This window comes from Falco rusticolus, chromosome 14 (genome assembly GCF_015220075.1).
Source record: "Falco rusticolus isolate bFalRus1 chromosome 14, bFalRus1.pri, whole genome shotgun sequence".
Taxonomy (NCBI): Eukaryota; Metazoa; Chordata; class Aves; order Falconiformes; family Falconidae; genus Falco; species Falco rusticolus.
In genome coordinates this window covers 1,167,678-1,185,637 of record NC_051200.1, presented here as the reverse complement: position 1 = coordinate 1,185,637, position 17,960 = coordinate 1,167,678, and the positions used below count along the sequence as shown (strand labels likewise).

Genomic DNA, 17,960 nt, shown 5'->3' with positions numbered 1-17,960 from the left:
GGAAGCAAGGAAAGAGCATCCAACACCTTCAGCAGCGCTGAAGGCTGCCGCCAACACTCCTGACTGCTGCTAGCCAAGGAAGAAATCTTTTCCTGGAGAGAGACATGCAGTGGCACGTGCAGCTTTTGCTTTCTGCTCAGCTGCATCTCCAGCTGAGCATCCACCAGCCATTCTCCTGGCAGTAGGTGGAAGACCTGCCTCGTGGCCCGGCGTCTCTGCTCTTGGAAAGCCCTGCCAGCAGTCAGGATGGCAGAGCTCTGCTGCAGAAAACAGAAGCATTTTGTGGTTCAGTGCAGTCACAAAAACTGAATGTTTGCGTTTGGTAAAGATAGACCTACTGCTGTGGTTAATGCGAGGCTTTAAGTTCAGGAGAGATGAAAGTACTAAAAAAAGTGAAGTAGCAAATAAGTACACAGGCCATACGGCTTTCAGTCTTCAGGCTAAAGCACATACGGTTACTGCCTTACTGCCAGTCCTCTTGGCAGAGCTGGGGGCTGTCTCTGCCCCACTGCTGAAGGACTTTGGAAACACCATCCCTGGGGAATGCAGGGGGAGGGAGGCAAGAGAGGATGCTCAGGACACTGATCTGGTCCTTGACACCTGCCAGCAGCCACACAGCTCATTGAAAGGGTCAGCAGAATAACCCCCCATGCCTGGTGAGCCACAAAATCATCTCAGGATTGGAGCAAAATGAAGACCTAGAACTAAATTTGTGCATCCACTAATCACCCAGAAACACAACTGCCCCATTACCAGTATCTGTGTCTCCCAGAACAGACTCCCTCCTGGAGAAAATACCTCCGGGGAGCCCAGCCCATGGGCTGACTCACAGAAACACGCCAGGCTGAGCCACTGCTTCCCAGAAGGTAAGACCAAGAGGCAGGAGCAAGCCCTGATGCTCTGCCAAACCATGAGTGCAGTAAAGCTCCTTAGCTGCCGCAGGGCACGGACCGCCCCAGACCTCCCTCCCCTCGCCCTGGCCTGTGCTTTGTGCAGCGGTACCCAGCGGGGAGGGACAACCCATCACCTTGAAGCTGCACATGCCCTGAGCTGCTGGTTTGTTTTGGACACTTGCATGTGGACCTGCGCTTCACGAGGGGATTAAATCCCCCCTGTGGGACTCGAGTCTTGGTGTTACACCAGGAGCTGCGGCACCCCTACGAGGTGGGCTGACCTCGGCTCAGGTGTTTTCTTGAGCTACAGGAATGAGGTTAGCTTTGACTGGCCATCTTCCTTCTTCTGGGCCTGGAAAGCAGAGCTAGCTAGCAAAATCCGTGTGGTGGGCTGGTGTGTTTCTCCATATGAAGTGCCTGGGGTACGAGGCTTAACTCCAAGCAGCGTGCTGGCATGGGGCTTGATCAGGTGTAGCACAAAGGTGCAATGTGGTATTTTTGTGGTTTACTGACCCTGCTCAGCCTCGTTAGAGCTGCTTCTGCAAACAACCCTTTTCCCAGGGGTGAGGTCTGCCGTCTCTTTAAGCTTATTCCCCATCAACAGCCAGCATCAGCTTTTGAAAGACAGGTCTCTGGGGCTGGAGCCCTTGGTGCAGAGGGCGAGGAGGGCTGCTCTGGCAGGAAGGAGCCGTGCCACAGGGCTGGCCCCTCTCTGGCCTGGTGAGCTGGCAGTGGCGTGGAAAGGAAGGGACCAGCGAGGTCTCGGCGAGCAGCAGATTCCTGGACAGTTTGCAGAAGAGCTGCAGTTTTCATCTTTGCTTTAGCATGCTTGTAGGAAGACTAAGCTTAGTTACTTTCTAAAAACTCGCTTGCTTTTCCCCTTCTTGTTTTGAGCTAATATTCAGTTTCTGCCATGCTCAGCCTGTCAGGCATAATTAGGAGGAAGGCTGGGTTTTGGCTTGACTGGAGGCCCAGGATTTGGAGTGATGGGTTTAACGGGATCTTCAGCAGTGAGGTGCTGCTTGCACTCATTTTTTTTGTCAGTTGTATAATGTGCATGTCATTTGCCAAACGTGTCAACCAGGAAAAACAGGCTCTTCCATTACATGCCTGCTCTGGAGCTTGCAGGCTCTGGTCCATTTGCTTTAGCCTATGCATCGCTGCCAGCAGCGGCTGCTCTTCCCACCAGACAGATGAGCTGGGTAGCAGTAGATCCGAAGAGAGGCAAGTGTCTGCTGGTGGCTGGCAGGATGCTGCATTAGCACTAATTACATGCGATTTTGTGCTAATGAGGCTTACCCAGACCTGTCCTCGATGCTGGCTGATACACTAGCCGGATAACTGCCTTTGTGGCTTCGTGCTGTTGAAATGCTGTACTTCTTTGGTAGACTGCAAGTCTACCAAATCTTGGTAGACTGGGGGAGGACAATGCAGGCCCCACAGAGCGGAGCAGCTGTGAAGCCCTCACCACAAGCCCACAGCTCCTCTTGCAGCCCCAGAGACCAAGCGCCTGCAAGGCTGCAGCTGGGGTCTCATCTCCGTGGGAGGGAGAACACATTGCATGCAAACTGGAGAAGAAACTGCAGAAATTACTGGAGGAAAAAAATACAAATGCAAGGAGACAAGTCTGGCCACACTTGCTCCACCATGCTCTTCACGCATGCTTCCCCATTTCTACCTTCTCCACCCTTCGCTCACCCTGAGCTCCTACCGCAGGTGGTGTTGGGTCTTTGCCTACGCTGTGTCTCCCGTCCCTGTCTCTAACCCACGCCGTAGCCTTAACAGCTGCCTCCGCCTTTTCATTTCCTTCTCTGAGCAGCATCTTCACCAAGCTTTGCCCCCAGGCACTTGTTTGCTCTTTGAAGCTCTTAAAGGTCAGTGTAGCTCAGTGCTTGCAGACCTCAGGTGTGCGCTGGCTGCATCTCAGTGCAAGGCTTCCTCCAGCTGGGTACGTCTAGCCTTGTATTTTAAAGTCTTCAAGTGGCACACTGGTCCTCTCAACAGCCTTGCTGCTTGTCATAATTTATTCCTCCATGTTTCAATCCATCTTAGGTCCATGTGGCTGAATGTCTGCCTTTGAGACTGCTGCTGGGGACAAAGGACATGGCCGAGGCACCCAATGCCTTCTCACTGAGGCTGGCCTTCAGCAGCTCCAGGGCCTGCAGAAAGTCCACAGCAAGGAGGACTCTTTTGGTGGGAGAGGATCAGGTTAGGCAGCACCTAAGCAAGCTGGGCAAGCTAGTCATAGCCGCCGGTTTGGGTTGAAAGGGACCTGGGCCCTGAGATGCCATCTCCCATAGCACCCTCATAGAAAAGGTGATGAAGTATGAGTTAGATAAGTGGATTTATCAGTTTTTTGGGTTGAAAACTTGCTGAACAACTGGACCCAGACACAGTCCTTGACAACCTGCTTCTAGGTGCCCCTGCATGAGCAGGGGCTTGGACTAGTTCACCTCCAGAGCCAACCTCAGCTGTTCTGGTGTTCTGAGATTCAGCCACACTATTTGTTTAGAGGGAAAAACTGTCACAGTTGTTCCTTGCACAGGGGTTGCTCAGAGCCTACGACATGCATATCATGGCTACCTGAGCTGATCTAAGGCGATGAACACAGCATGGTCAAGATTACAGTTGTCTGCCAAAGCTTCGAGCTGCACCTCTTTGCACCTTCTTCACTGGGACTGATCAGGTGAATCTGACTCCTTTTTACTGGTTGGGTTTTTCCCTCTTGTTTCATCCTAGGTGCAGAATTTCAGGACACCCCCGTACACACAGCTGGTTGCAGACACCTCTGCTGAGCACCCATACGAATATCTGTGATGGCCAGGAGCATGCTGGCCACAGCAAGGTCCTCTCCTTACCCAACTGCCCCAGCATGCTACTGTCCACATCAGTAATTTTGTGGGCAGGACTCAGGAGTCTTTCCCCCTTCCCCTTGACTGTAGAGGGGTGGTAGTTTGTCTGCTCCAGCTTGGGGACCACAGAAGGGGGTGAGCAGCAGCAGCTGGTCCATGCACATGCTTGTTGCACCCTGGGCTTGGTCCTGCTGGGGATGGAGGGCTCTCCAACCACTATCTGCAACAGGGGTGCTGAGTTCAACCAGCAGATGCAATTTATTTTTCATCTGCTCACTTCTGATTTCTGCCAGAGACCAACGATTGCCCCTTTGTGACTTAGGAGTTGCAGCAGCGTGGGACTGGGAAAAGAGAAGGACCTGGGGTTCTGCTTTTAGACACCCTGCAGTATGATTTTCACATCTGCTGATGGTCACCCGCTGCTCTTATCTCTCTCCAACCACAATAAGCTGCACTGGCCCGAAGCAGCGAGTGTGCAAATTCTTCCTCACAGCCAATATTTACAGGGTTTTGTGCTGCTCTATTTGCTGTTTGGTCTCTTCCAGCCCCTCAGAAGGTGCAGGGTGCAACACAAGTGACAGAAAAGACAGTTAAGCGCTAGTGGAAATGTGCCTTGTTTTTTCATTCAGTTTATCTAAGATTAAGTTGAGAATATGTTTTTAAAGTTTCCTTCCAGCAGCCTGGAAGGATTAATGTGGCCAGAATAGCATGACTGATAAAAACTACTCTTTGGAGCAATTAAATGAAGAGGTGCATGTGGATGATGGGGACATGGTGGGAACAGGGGTTGGGCAACACTCATCTACAGTAGCTCACCTTTCCTGCAAGGAAATGAAATAACCTGTCTGAAGAACAGAAGCTGCATCCTGCAGTGGGTGAATGGTTGCACATTGATGCATCCATTGCAGCTGCCAAGGGCTACCCAAGAAATGTGCTGCTCCAGGGAAGGAACGTCCCTGGGGAAAGGACACAGTTGCATTTTCCAGCTCAAATCTTGTGCCTGTGCTTTTGCACTGCTTGCGGTTGCTTTTAGCTTCTCAGACATCCCAAGCTCATGCAAAATGCATGCAGGATGCAGCAGCCCATTGCTGTGATGGCAAAAAGCCAATGGGCTTGTGATATGACCCCGCAAATACCCGGCCCTGCATTGAGGAACCGAGCAGATGGGAGCAGAGAACCTGCGCTCTGCTGGGCACAGGGTAAACGAGAAGTTAAACTAAATGCACAGTTGGCAACAAAACATTGTGAAAGGCAGAACCTGAGTGGGAGCAGCCTCCCCTCTAACACAAACACCAAAAACATGTTTGGCATAAGTTTGTACCAACCTAGTTGTAAGCTCCACTCATCTTAAAGGTCATTGTCCTTCCTGTCCGAAAAGGTCCGTCCAGCCCCTGGGCCTGCAGGTGGACAGTCGCTGCCTGGGCTCCAGCCTGGGGCTAAGCAGCCCTTCTCAGGGTGTAGGAAGCTGCTGCAGTCAGCAGAAGTGGCAGATTACAGCACGAGGAACATCAGAACCCTAAGCCGGTGTGCAAGGTGCAGCTAGGTTTTGTGGTGGTGAGAAATGAGAAACAACCCACTGTCTCCCTCTCGGATAACCGCAGGGAGCACTGGGGACCTCCCAGGGAGAAAACGCACAAAGCCAGCATCACCCAGGCAAAATCAAACTGGTAATACCAGCTGCAGCTGAGATTGTGTGCGGAATGGTGTCAGGAATAAATTTGTAGATGGATGCCGCAAAAGGAAGACCAAGGGGGGAAAGTAATTACAAGCACATTTATTTGGAAGGAGACAGGTGGAGAAAGAAAGGGTCAAGAAATGGGAAAAGGGATGGCAAGGGCAGCATCGGGCTGAGCACGGCATACGGGTCAGGCGGGAGGTGTGGGCTGGGTGCTTTCCCTGGCTGATGGAGCCAGCAGGTGTCACCGTGTTGGTGCTCTGGACCCGATGACATCTGTATTCACCCACTTTTTCCTAATGCTTAACACACAGTGGTCGTGTCCCAGACACATCTTGCTCTGGTTTTGGTGGTCCATGGGAGTCAGACAGGGCCAGCCGCGCTCGGCAGGGCAGGAAAGCTTTCCCCTGCGCTCTGGGGCCAAGCTCAAACCTTCCCAAGTCTCTCATCCCCCTGCTCTCCTGTCTAGAGCATGAAATTTGGTCCCCAGGTGCTCCTCTGATCCCAGGAGTGTCTCCCCCTTAAACTAGAATTGCCTTTGCAGAAAGCTTGTGGGACATGGATGATCCCAGTCTACACCTGCCTTGCTGGAGGAAAAAGGCACTTGCAGTGGGACAAGTGTTTTGGAGCTCTGTCTGAGCCCCTGGCCACTGCTAGGAACAGGCTGGAGGATGAGTTGAACCTCTGCTCTGCTCAGGCCACTGGGCTCCTCTCCCAGGGACAGGATGGAAGATGATGGAGCTGTAAGAAAGGGACAGGGATGGATCTTCTGGACTCAGACCATGGAAATGATCAGGGACATCCCCTGTAACTCATACTGCTGTGAGAACTGACATAGGAAAGTTCTCCTAGAAGCAGAGTGGGATGAGTTATTCCCCCTGGTTTGGCCTGGCAATCAAGCTCAGCATTTCTTGGAGGGGGACCACTTCTGGGGTGCATTGCAGCCCTGCCACGGCAGAAAGGCCGTCCGGGCTCTGAGCGCCAGGAGCCGGCCGTGCAGGCAGTGAGCAGGCAGCTCTGCCTGCCCACGCTGCCCACTCGCAGCGCCGGGGAGTGGCCAGCACCGACGAGCACGGGGGCAAGAGCGGGCAGCTGCTGCCCGACAGCGGGAGCCTCCCGGGAAGGGTCCGCGGGGAGGAGCAGTCGGCAGGAACACAGTGAGGCTGGAGCCAGACCAGACTGGGACCATCCACCGCACTGCCCTCGTCAGCGTCAGAAATCCGGTCCTGACAACTGTGGAACTCCTCACACGGTACAGCCTGACCGGTTACTCTTATTGCAGAGTGGAATTCAAGGCAGTTTTGAAGGAAATTAAGACATTTTAAAAACATAGCAATTTTTGAGCTGTTCTTCCTTGACAGATGCTGACGTGCCGTTCTGCAAAGCTGCTGGGGACCAGCTGGCTGCTCCTTGCAGGTAAATTGTCCCCAGGCTGGGCCAGGTGCCAGTGCCATCCAGTGCTCTCTGGGCCAGATCCTTGCCTGTTGCAAACCCGCAGCGAGCCCGAGGCTTCAGCAGGGCTTTGCAAGTGTGCATGAGCATCTCTGGTCCTTTTAAGTTAGATTTTTTAGATGGGGCAAAACGCTTAACCTGGAAGGGAACAGTGTCTCTGCTTCGCTCTTTAAAGACAGAGGAGGGAGAAGCAGCTCAAGAGCTAGGCACAGTGCCGAGGCTAAAAGGGTACTGCAGACAGATTTATATGGGGGCTGATATATGCAAACCCACAAAATTTATTGCAGTTATACTCATGTGAGCAATCTCACTGTGGTCCTTATATATGTACTAACTGCCCTGAAGCACAGATGTACAAAGATTTTCAGAGCCAGCAATTACCCATTAATCAAGTCACCAAAACCCATTACAATGTACCTAGAGTTTTGGATGCCGTGGTGTGAGCAAGCTCTGTTTGAGCGTCTATAGGATAAGCTTTGAATATTGCAGTTGTAAAAGATGCCTGTGATTAAGTATTTTCTCTTATCTTCTACTAGTGGTACCCTGTGCCCTGTATAAGTAGTGTTTTCCCAGACCAAAGGGATTTTCCGTCGTAAGATTGTTTCTTCTCCTTGCATGTCTTAAAGTTTGGGGGGCATGAAGGCACAGAAATAAAAGCTGGTAGCTGTTTCTCAAGGTTATGAGAGGGAGAAATTAAAATCGTCAGATGAGCTTGATTTACACCTATTTTCTTTCCCACTTATGCTGCAAAATTGCTAAGAGAAATCACCAGTCAGAGTGCAAGGGGCAATTTCCAGAATTGTTTGCAGAGGCGGCAGGCGGCAGTGTAAATGCACACAAACATCTGCTTATCGGGGCAGGAAGCGAGACACGAGACACGGTGGAGAGGGAGAAGAGCAAACACAGCCGGTGCAGCTGGTGGGTCTGAGATTAGCATCTGTGGATGCTCATGCACATCCTGCCTGCCGAGCATCCCTCCGCCTTGCTGCCTGAGCGGGGTGCTGGGGGCCACAGGTGCTGGAAATGTCTTTCCATGACATTCCCTTTGTTGGGAAGCATGGCTGTGGTCGTTCGGTGAAGGGTGGCTGGGAACAGGCTGGGATCACTGCTGCTGGTCCCCATTTCAGTGAGACTCAGATGCTCCCATGCAAGGGCTAGACTGAGCTTTGGCGAGGAGAAGAGGACCTTTAGCAGAAATCTTGGTGCCCCCTTCAGAGCAGCCTCCTAGGAGCCCTAGGAATGCTGCTGGCAAGTCACTGAACCTCTGCCGGTGTAGCTAAATACCCTTTTGGGGTTTCCTCTGCCTATGGCTGGCTTCTTGCTTTACACCTTTTAGCCTCACCTTTTTTTTAAAGCATCCCCTTTTACAAGACAGTGATTTCTGCCTGGCTTTTTTTTTTTTTCTTCTTTTTTCCCCCTGGGCTGGGAGCTGTGACCTTACCCACAGCAGCTCCTCTAGAGGTCTTCAAGCGCCTGTTAGAGCCCCAGTCATGCCAAGCCCAGAAATTGCCATGTGTTTTGGGGAGACGGCTGTGTCCCTCTCGGCTGGGAGCTGGTGGACACTTTCAGCCCCAGACAAGACCAGTAACTGGGAATTTGCCGTGGAAATTAGATCAGGATTAGAAAGTCCCTTCTGGGTCCAGGCTGGGAAGAAATGTCACCGCAATACACACAAAATTCAAGTAGCAAAAGCTTACAGCCCTGCAGCCATGTATCTGCAAGCACCCTGTGCTGTATTTAGCACCTATATCAGCTCCAGCTGGGGTGTCTCCCTGCCTGGCAGCATGACGGGCAATGGCGATGCCTTTGTGAGAGGCTGTGACCAAGTGGTCCAAGTACTGCCTGGGTGTCCTTGGCACAGGGGTTATCAAAGCCTCTCCCAAGCCACGCCGACTTGTTCTGTCTCCCCCAGCTCAGCTTCCTTTCCCCTGCCATCCAGGGCTGCTGGTGCCTTTGCAACAAGCCATAGAAGCGGTGGGACCCCTCGAGAGAAAAGCTGCTGCTGTGGGATCCTCGGTGCTGCTTCCTGGGCCGGAAAACATCACGCACATCTACTCCATGCAGTGGGAGTACCTCAATGGCACTAGCTCCCGCACCATCCTGCAGTACTACAGGGGGTCTCACAACACTGCCATCCACGTGCCCTATGCAGGACGAGCCATTTTCCATCCAGCCAATGGATCTCTCTTGCTGGAGGATGTCCAGGAAAGCGACAGTGGCACCTACAAAGTGACTGCCAACGTGGGAGACAGGGAGAGCCTGAGAATCCTGCTGGAAGTCCTCAGTAAGCGGTGGGCATGGGAGGGAGGAGCGAGCTGATGGCCACAAGCTGAGCAGTGGTATGATTTGGCTGGGTATGGACCATCAGCTGACAAAGGGGTTTGGAGAAGGAGTTTGGGCTGAGTCCAGCGGGTCAGTCATGAGTTTCTTTGAACCTGTCGTGCATGGAGACATCACGAGGGAGGCTTTGAGAAGAGGTTCCAAACCTGTCCTAGGGCAGAAGGTCTGGCGATGCTGCCCAAGGAGACCTCCTGGGGTGCCTCGCTGTGACAAAGGGCTGGGGTCCACCCGGAGAAGGCAGTTTCCTCCCTTGTTTTCTATTCTAAGTGCAGCGAAGGAGGGACTGGTAGGATGCTGTCAACCCATTGCCACCTGTGGAGAGTACCTCCAGCACTTTTACAAAGGAGAACAGGTAGAGCTGATGGAGCTAAGTCCAGCAGGGTGAGCTTTATGGAGAAGTCATGAAAAAAATCTTCCCCTCAGACCATACTAACTGATGTTTGCAATTTTCAGGCGCCAGCTGCTGCCACAGAGACCAGAGTACACTTTAATAACACAGAAGTTCCTCCTCAATATCTCTCTGGGCAATTTCCTTAATTTGCTTTGGCGTTATCCTTTCTCTGCAGTAATAAAATTGCTGCCATAATGTTACCACAGCCTTTCACCACCCACTTCTCCTTTCCACCTCACATAAATCTTAATGAATCTGCATCCTTTTCCTTTTTTTTTTTCTCTCATTTTCTGAGAGGAAAAAACACCCCGTATTTACCAATATGCAATAAAAGCAATAATTCTGCTAGAAAAAAAAGCCAAACCCAGAAAGTACAGCAGCCCTGTGCAGCATGGGACATTCGAAGGAAGACTTAACTGCAGCCCACATCCCCATCACAGATGCTCCAGGGCATGTCTGAGAGAAGTGCTGGTGTTTCTGTTCCCTTTCTAGAGCCCGTGACTCGCCCTCAGCTCCAGAGCAGTGCTCTCGTGGCCCGGGCCACCGGCATGGTCCTCTGTGAGGTGATGGAGGGCAAGGTGGACACCATCACTTGGAAGAAGGATGGGCAGCCCATTCCCTCAGACAGAGGTTACCACCTCTCCAACAGCCTCAGCATTTTGTACCTGAGGTCAGCAAAGAAGTCAGACTGTGGCTCCTACTCCTGCAACGCCAGCAATGGGATAAGCTGGCAAGAAACCTCCCTGAACGTCACCATTGCAGGTGATGGCTGCTGGGGCTTCACCTCCTGCTGCTTTTCCTTTTCTCCACCCTCTGCTGGGGATCCCTGGGTGGTTTCATCCCATCCCTTTGCCTCCATCCCCTCAAGGTCTGGCCATCCTCTTGTGAGGTTGTGGCCCACGTGCTGTTGGCAGGAGCTCCCCATCGTGGGATGGTCAGCAGCCATCCCAGTCCCTGATCCCCCCAAGGCACCGTCCTTGGCAAGACGGGTGGCAGGAGACTGGCTGCTCCCACTTGGAGAAGGTCCCAAGTGATGGCCCTCGGCTGAGGTGATGGTGAGCAGGATGTGGGCGGTGGGGTGGCCGGGAAGCCTGTGGGCAGCATGCACCCCAGGCTGGGCATTTCGTGGGCTGCAGCCTGCTGCAGAAAGTGCCGATTTTGCCACCAGGTGGCAAATAAATTGAATCTGTCCTGGTGATGGAGGAGCCCATCAGAGCCATCCATGCTGGTCCTGCCGGTGGCCTGATGCCTGGCTGCTCGGGTGTTTTCTTCCCAGGTCTCTCCCCTCCCTTGCAGGACGCACTGAGGGTTGCAGTGGTTGCCGTGGTCTTTGCTGCCGTCTCAGGATGGGGATTAATTTTTCCTGTCTGCCAGTCTGACAAGCTAAGAATAAGTGAGTCTGCAGTTGTGGGGCAGCCAAAACCTCATTTCTCTGGTCTGGTGGGGGAGAGCAAGGAGCATTGCCATGGGAAGAGCTGGAAATCAGCTAATTCCCCTTCTTGCTGTGTGAACACCTCATCTTCACATCATCCGACAAGTCTTTATAAGCACAGAGAAACTTTCCCTGGCAAAATTTTTTAGTGGCAAAAATGGATTTACTCTGTTTTCAAGCTAGGTTAGATTCTGGTTCTTCCCAGATATTTTTGTTCTAGAGAGCTGAGGTGATCGATTGACACTTTTATAGAAAAAGACGTTTCTCAGGAGCATTTTTTGATTACAAAGCTCTGTTTTTAAGAGAATATGCTTAATACACTGCACTGGGGGGAGCAGAGCCCTTTCCAGGTACCCACGCTAAAGAGCGGGTCAAACCCACCAGGCCTGGCCAGGGATAGCCCACAGCATCCCGGGTGAGGACAAGCTGCATCCCACCCTGAGGAAGGGGTGGGACTGGCACAGGACATCCCGGGGGTTCACTCCAGTCACCCCACGCTGCTCTGGGTGTCTAGGGGGGGAGCTGTGGAGATGGCTCAGCGCCTACACCTGCGGGCTGGTGTGCATCGCCTCCATCCTGGCAGGCACCGCCGGGATCCTCTGGATGCGAGAGGAAGGTAGGAGGTGGCTGTGGGGTTTGAGGTGGGGGGTGGCGCGATGCAGACCCCACTCCTTTCCCTGCACAGGGCACGGTGCAGAAAAGCAATCCTTGCTGTGCAGACCAGTGGGGTGAGGACCTTGTGGCAGATGTAGGGTCTCACGGGGGTCAGAGAGGAAGGAGTGCCCTGGAGAGGGAGGGTCACACAGCTAAACACGTGGGGATAGACCCAGACAGAGCGACATGTGTCTTCCCCATGAGTGATCTCAGCCAGTGGGGGGGGCTGGACCACCGTGTGGGTTACACACCCACCCATACAACGAATGTAGCTATTTGCCCCTTCCCAGAGCCCTTTCCCAGGGTCTGTTGCAGAAGGGCAGTTAAAACGCTCAAGGGATGGAGAGGCTGCTTGCAAGGACAGGGTGAAAACGTTGGGAGCCGGGAGAGAGTGGGAAAGGGATAAGGTGGAGGGTTACAAAGTGGTGCAGGTGGCAGACAGATGCAAGAACCAGTAGTCTGCCTTGTCCTGTTTTCTTTCAGGCCCTTCTATTGCAATCATATTGCCAGAGATCGCCCTTACATACGTGATCGTGGTAACCTTCCTGGTCTCTGCCACCGTGACCTTCCAGCCTACAAAGCTCATCCAACTGAAAAGTAAAACAGGTGAGATGTTTTACCAGGGATGGCGGGGAGGGAGATAAAACTGGGCCATGAGGTTTTTATTTTGCCAAAAATCTCATCCTTGACTTTTTTACATAAAAACTTCATTTCTACTTCTGTGCTAACTCAGGCTGGTGGATTCCACACCAGACAGTGGGTGAGGGCAGACCCCCATCCACGTCTCGTAACACTCATTAACATCACTTTGTCATCTTTCCCTCGGCCAGCACAGCGCACGATGGGCTATGCTGCTCCTGGAGGAGTGGTTTCGGTGGTGCTGACGACCAGCTTCCTCATAAAAAACATCCACCATCGCCACGGTGAGAGGGGATGCTCCAGGGACCACCCCAAGGATTTATCACACTGAGGCTAAAACTTGCCCACGATCTGTAATCCCTATATCCTTTCAACTCAAGCCATTGGGAGTCAGACCTGCTCAAAAAAACCCCAAAAAAACAAAATCAAAAAACCAACATATTGGAGTTTTCAGGCAAGAGGAATCTTTGCAAAAGCAAAACTAGTTTTCAGACTTCCATTAATTTTTCCTTGGTTTTTTGCCATGTGTACATCTTTTCACAGCGGCAATTTGTCTTTCTCCTTTCTCTTTTGCTCCGGATGGCATTTTGTGCTGACACCTGGTTTCTTTGACCACAGAAGAAGGATGCACCGAGTTCGTGGACTTGACCGTCCTCACGGTCAGCACGGCAGCCGTGTCTGCCCTCCCGCTCCTTGCCATCTTCCTCTCCTGTAAGTCTTCCAGCTCCTTCATTTCCCTGCCACCCCACCCCCACCCCCCCGAGTGCCCTATATTTAGCAAGCTGGTTTCCCTCTGTCCCCACACGATCAAGCAGCCATATGAATTATTTGACATTTGCTCAGTTCTTGTGAAGACCCCCAGACCTCTCCACTGACCATTTCCCTTCCCGGGGAGCCCCAGACACCATCCCCCAAGTACAAGATCCTGTACGGTGCATTCGGTGCCTCTCGTACACTTTCTCCTGATGCCTGGGAACAGACTTGTCCTTTCGCAGATCACACGACTCAGGGGTGGCTGAAGGAACGTGACTCCGGCTGGGTGGAGAAGGCAAGGTGAATCCTCTATTGCCTTTTTCCCTGTAAATTCATACCGTCTTGAAGTGCAAAGAGTGGGATATAGAAACTATCCTGTGCCCTGTTTTAAGTTCTAGACCCAAGAAAGATGCAGTCCGGTGCTGCTCTCCCAGCCTTGATTTTGTCCTGGGTTCAGGTAGCTCTGGGGGAGGTCAACATCCAGCAAAACACTTGAATGCCTGCTCAAATCTCCCTCCTGGCCTTAGCCTGAAGCCTTTAAGCCTTAATTCCTGCTGGTTTCATCCCAGCACTTTGGATTTTTCAGCCATTTGGGCTTAGGCAACCTGAATGCCCTGCAGGAAAGCCCACAGGGCACCACAACCTCATGGGCCTCAGCCAGCTTCACTTTGCCCCAGCCAAAACCCTCCTGAGATACAAAGGAACAAGTATCACACCCACAGGCGTTTATAGGGTCTTGTCATGTCTCTGGGCCATGCAAGGGTGGGCACGGGGAGAGGCCACCGCAGCCCTCGCCCCTGCGAGGGGCAGGACTGGAGGGGGTCACTAGAGCCCCTGCCTCCAGCGATGCTCAGCACATCCCACCTCCTCTTCCTTCCAGGTCCTTTGAAATGTCTCAGCCCAGCAGCAGGGATGCTGTTCCCACCTGTTAGAGGTTTGTCGGGGTGTTTCTCGCTTGGTTGAGTCAACCCAATCTTTCTTCCTAGTTTAATGGGTTTAGGGCTCTCTGTTTCAGTGGGTTGGAACTTCTGTGACACCTCTAATAAAGGGCAATGAACTCGTTTCTGCTTTTTTTTTTTTTTAATTTAACACAGAATGGGGCGGGGGGGGGAGCAAAATGCACATTTCCCCCCTTCCTTTCTCTTTCAAAACAGGCCCTAAAGTAGAGAAGCACTTTCAGAAATAGTTGCAGGAGTCTCTCTCGCTAGTTTATGGCGATAAGATAATGAAGCCACATCTTTTTTTAAGCCTACATGGGTAACCAAATGTACCCACCCCACCCTTCCCCACAGCCATGCTTGACTTGTTGCTCCCCGGTGCATGTTTTGGTGATGGCTGAGGGTGTCTCAGGCTCTCTTCCCCTGAATCCACAGCTCTACGTGCTGCCTGACCCCCTTAGTGTGGGACAGCATCTCCACGGGTCAGCTGTCCCCCCAGCTGCGGCGAGGCTCAGGGAGGGGGGACCAGCAGCTGACCTGAGCCTGCTCTTTAAGCTGTTTGCTTAGATGCAAATCAGTCTGTACAAGCCCTGACCCCATGCTGGGGTGTGGTGATGTTATGTCCTCCACTCCCCACTGGGTTTTCCTGCCTACAAGGAGGGGCTCAGTTGTGGGACCGTGGTTTTGGGGTGATGGTGGGGATTTGGATGCTGCCTACATGGAAGCAAGGGTGGTCTCACTCTGCCTGGTCAGCAGGAATCTGGATCCTCATTAACTCCTTTTTTTTTTCCAGTTCCTCCTTGGGTTTTCCTGCCTGAATAGACAGAGTCACATCCACATCTCGGCTCTGCTTTTTCCCCCTTTGCTGTGTAGAGAAACAACAGCTCCTGGGCCTCTTGTATCAAGAAAACAGGGAAAAATCCTGTTACCTTAAGCAGGAACCGTACTTTCTATGGACCCCTATCCAAACAACCTGGCTTGGGAAGAGCGTGCAACTGAGTATCAGGAGTTAAGTAAGACAGAGACATGAGGAAAATATACACTAAAATGAGAAGTGGGGATTTGAACTCTGAGCAGCCTGTGGTTTTGCCCTCTGGCTAAGCAATGACTTGTGGCTGGTTTTAACCGTTAGGACACAGAGAAACCACAACTCCTACCTTAATCTTAGGCTGAGTGTTCATTCTGGCTTAAGGGCCACCAGACTGCAAAAGGCCACAGAGGTCATTATAGCCTTTAACATCAGCTAATTTGCACAAAGCAAATCGGGCAGCAGAGAGTCATCAGGGGCAAGGGAACTCACAGACCCAGCAAGTATCACAGGCAAAATGGCCTCATCCCATCAGGATGCCAATGTGACAGTCAGCTTCTGGCTGGTACTGCTCTCAGGTACCAGCCTGTACCAGAGATCGCAGCTGTACTACAGGCATTACCCATTTCTATGGCTTTGTAAAGTCCCTTTTTCAGTGTTCCCCCCACCAGGTATTCCTGCAAACATAATAAGCCCTGCAGTTCTGCATGCGGGAAACCTCTTGGCCAGCCCAAGGATTGCTGCCACTTGTAAAGGGAATTTTCTCCCTCTTACAAGCACCATGTCACAAAAATCTCTAATTAATAATGGACAGGAGCTTCTCCAGGGGGCATGGGCTGTGTTTATATCTCATCCTTTACATGAAGGATGAGCCTTCATCCTAGTTTCAGCTGGAATAGAATTAATGTTCTCAGGAGCTGGTACAGTGGATTTAGCATGAGAAAATGTTGATAACACACGGATGGTTTCGGTTGTTGCTGGGTAATGTTTATACAAAGTCAAGGACTTTTCAGTTTCGCAGACCTTGCCAGCAAGGGGGCTGGGGGCGGGGGGCAGCACTGGAAATGGAAAGGGGGGACACAGCCAGGACAGCTGGGCTATTCCATGCCACTGAACATCATGCTGAGTATGTATAAGCTGGGGGAAGAAGGAAGGGGGCATGTTCAGCGTTAGGGTGTTTGTCTTCCCAAGCCCCTGGTCCACATGATGGGGCCCTGCTCTCCTGGGGGTGGCTGAGCACCTGCCCATGGGAAGCGGTGAATGAATTCCTTGTTCTGCTTTGCTGAATGCATGGCTTTTTCTTTACCTGTTAAAATGCCTTTACTTCAGCCCACAAGTTTCCTCACTTTTACTCTTCCAGTCCCTCTTTTCTCTCCCCCATCCCTCTGGGCAGGGGGGAGCAGCTGCCTGGTGCTTAGTCACCAGCCGGAGCTAAAACCAGGACAACCTTACATCCTGCTTCCCTGTTGCCCTAGTAGCAATGAATATGAATTATATATTGAATTTGTGTTTGCTTAGCCCTTGTCAGCAGTGTCTCTGGCTTTTCTGTAATACCATTAAGGTTCAAAAAAAAAAAAAAGTGGCTGATTTAATCTAGCAGGCTAAACTAGCCATGCTGAGGGTGCATGGCTGTGCAGGACCATGGCCAGGTGGCTTTTGAATGCTGATAAGGCTGGAGACTCCAGAACCTCTGTGGGCAACCACTTGGTCACCCTCACAGTAAGACATTTTTTTTCCTCTTTGGATTAAATTCCCTTTTTAATGTGTGCTTGTCGCCTCTTGGCCTGGACCACTGGAAAGTCTGGTCCGTCTTTGTTACAACCCCTTTTAGACATTTATCCCACTTGATGAGACCCTCGGGAGCCTCCAGGCTGAACGGTCCCAGCTCTCCCAGCCTCTCCCTGGATGACAGATGCTTAGTTACCCGCATCATCTTTGTGGCCCTTTGCTGGTCTCTCTCCAGTAAGCACATATCCTTCCTGTACTGGGGAGCCCAGAACTGGACACAGCACTCCAGACGGGGACCCACCAGTGCTCAGTGGTGAAGGGTCATCCTCCTCGACCTGCAATGTTCCTCCTAATTCAGCCCAGGACACCACGGGCCACCTTCGCTGCATGGGCACGTTGCTGGCTTGTGGTCAACCATGCAGCCGCTTGATCACTCCCCCCACCCGGAGGGATGGGGAGGAGAATTAGAAAGGAATGTAAAACTCGAAACTGGGAAACCAAAAAGTCCTTGACTTAATATAAACAACTAAAACCATCAGTGCCTTAGCAACATCGTTCTTACATCATAGCCAAAACCCAGCACTGTACTGGCTAAGAAGAAAATTAACTCCATCACAGCTGAAACTAGGACACAAAGAAATTTTTTATGGTGAGCGTGGTGAGACACTGTCACAGGTTGCCCAGAAAGTTGTGAATGTCAGATCCCTGAAAGTGTCCAAGGCCAGGTTAGATGGGGCTTTGAGCAACCTAATGTAGTGAAAGATGTTACTGCCTACGGCAGGGGTGTTGGGCTGGATCATCTTTGAAGATCTCTTCCAACCCAAACCTGTGATTCTGTGGTGTCCACCGAGACCCCCAGGCTCTGTAGAGCTGCTTCGCAGCCAGCCAGCCCCTACTTGTCCTGGTGCCTGGGGCTGCTCCTTCACAGGGGCAGGACTTCACATGTCCCCTTGTTGCATGAGGCCCCTCTCAGCCCAATTCTGCAGCCTGTTGAAGTCCCTCTGAATGGCAGCATGACCCTTGGGTGGCTCAGCCGCTCCTCCCAGCTCTGTGACATTGGCAAACTGGCTGAGGGTGTGCTCTGTCCTGTCATCCAGGTCATTAATGAAGATGCTCAACAGCACTGACCCCTTACTGACCCCCAGGATGCACCATTAGCAACAGCCCTCCAGAGCTGGCCCCTGAGCCAGTTCTCACCCGTCCCACTGCCCATGTAGCTGACTGTACTTGGTCAGGTTGTTTATGAGAATGTTAGGAGAGACAGTGTCAAAAGACCAGCTTGCCAAGTGCAATGGTGGCGAGTAGAAGGAGGCACTTAATGAGGAGCCAGAGATCCCAGGGGATAGGGATGGGCTGGAGACATTTCCTGGAGCTGAAGTGTCTCTTGTGGAGTAGAAAGCTGAAG

General features: G+C 52.0%; 1 protein-coding gene across 3 annotated transcripts; it reads left to right on the top strand.

Annotated features, from left to right (window-relative positions):
- Positions 1 to 6,139: 6,139 nt before the first annotated feature.
- LOC119157135 lies at positions 6,140 to 14,124 on the top strand. Of its 3 annotated transcripts, none has more exons than XM_037407665.1 (10): positions 6,140 to 6,672; positions 6,782 to 6,836; positions 8,812 to 9,156; positions 10,096 to 10,365; positions 10,880 to 11,651; positions 12,173 to 12,295; positions 12,520 to 12,612; positions 12,947 to 13,039; positions 13,324 to 13,381; positions 13,962 to 14,124. In XM_037407665.1, the coding sequence occupies exons 5-10, from the start codon at positions 11,639 to 11,641 to the stop codon at positions 14,011 to 14,013; spliced, it is 432 nt and encodes a 143-aa protein (XP_037263562.1). In that variant the 5' UTR covers positions 6,140 to 6,672; positions 6,782 to 6,836; positions 8,812 to 9,156; positions 10,096 to 10,365; positions 10,880 to 11,638; the 3' UTR covers positions 14,014 to 14,124. The 3 variants fall into 2 exon arrangements, 2 of the variants coding, with proteins under 2 accessions (XP_037263562.1, XP_037263563.1); XM_037407666.1 differs by lacking the exons at positions 6,140 to 6,672; positions 6,782 to 6,836; positions 8,812 to 9,156; positions 10,096 to 10,365 and having other exon boundaries at positions 10,707 to 11,651.
- Positions 14,125 to 17,960: the final 3,836 nt, after the last annotated feature.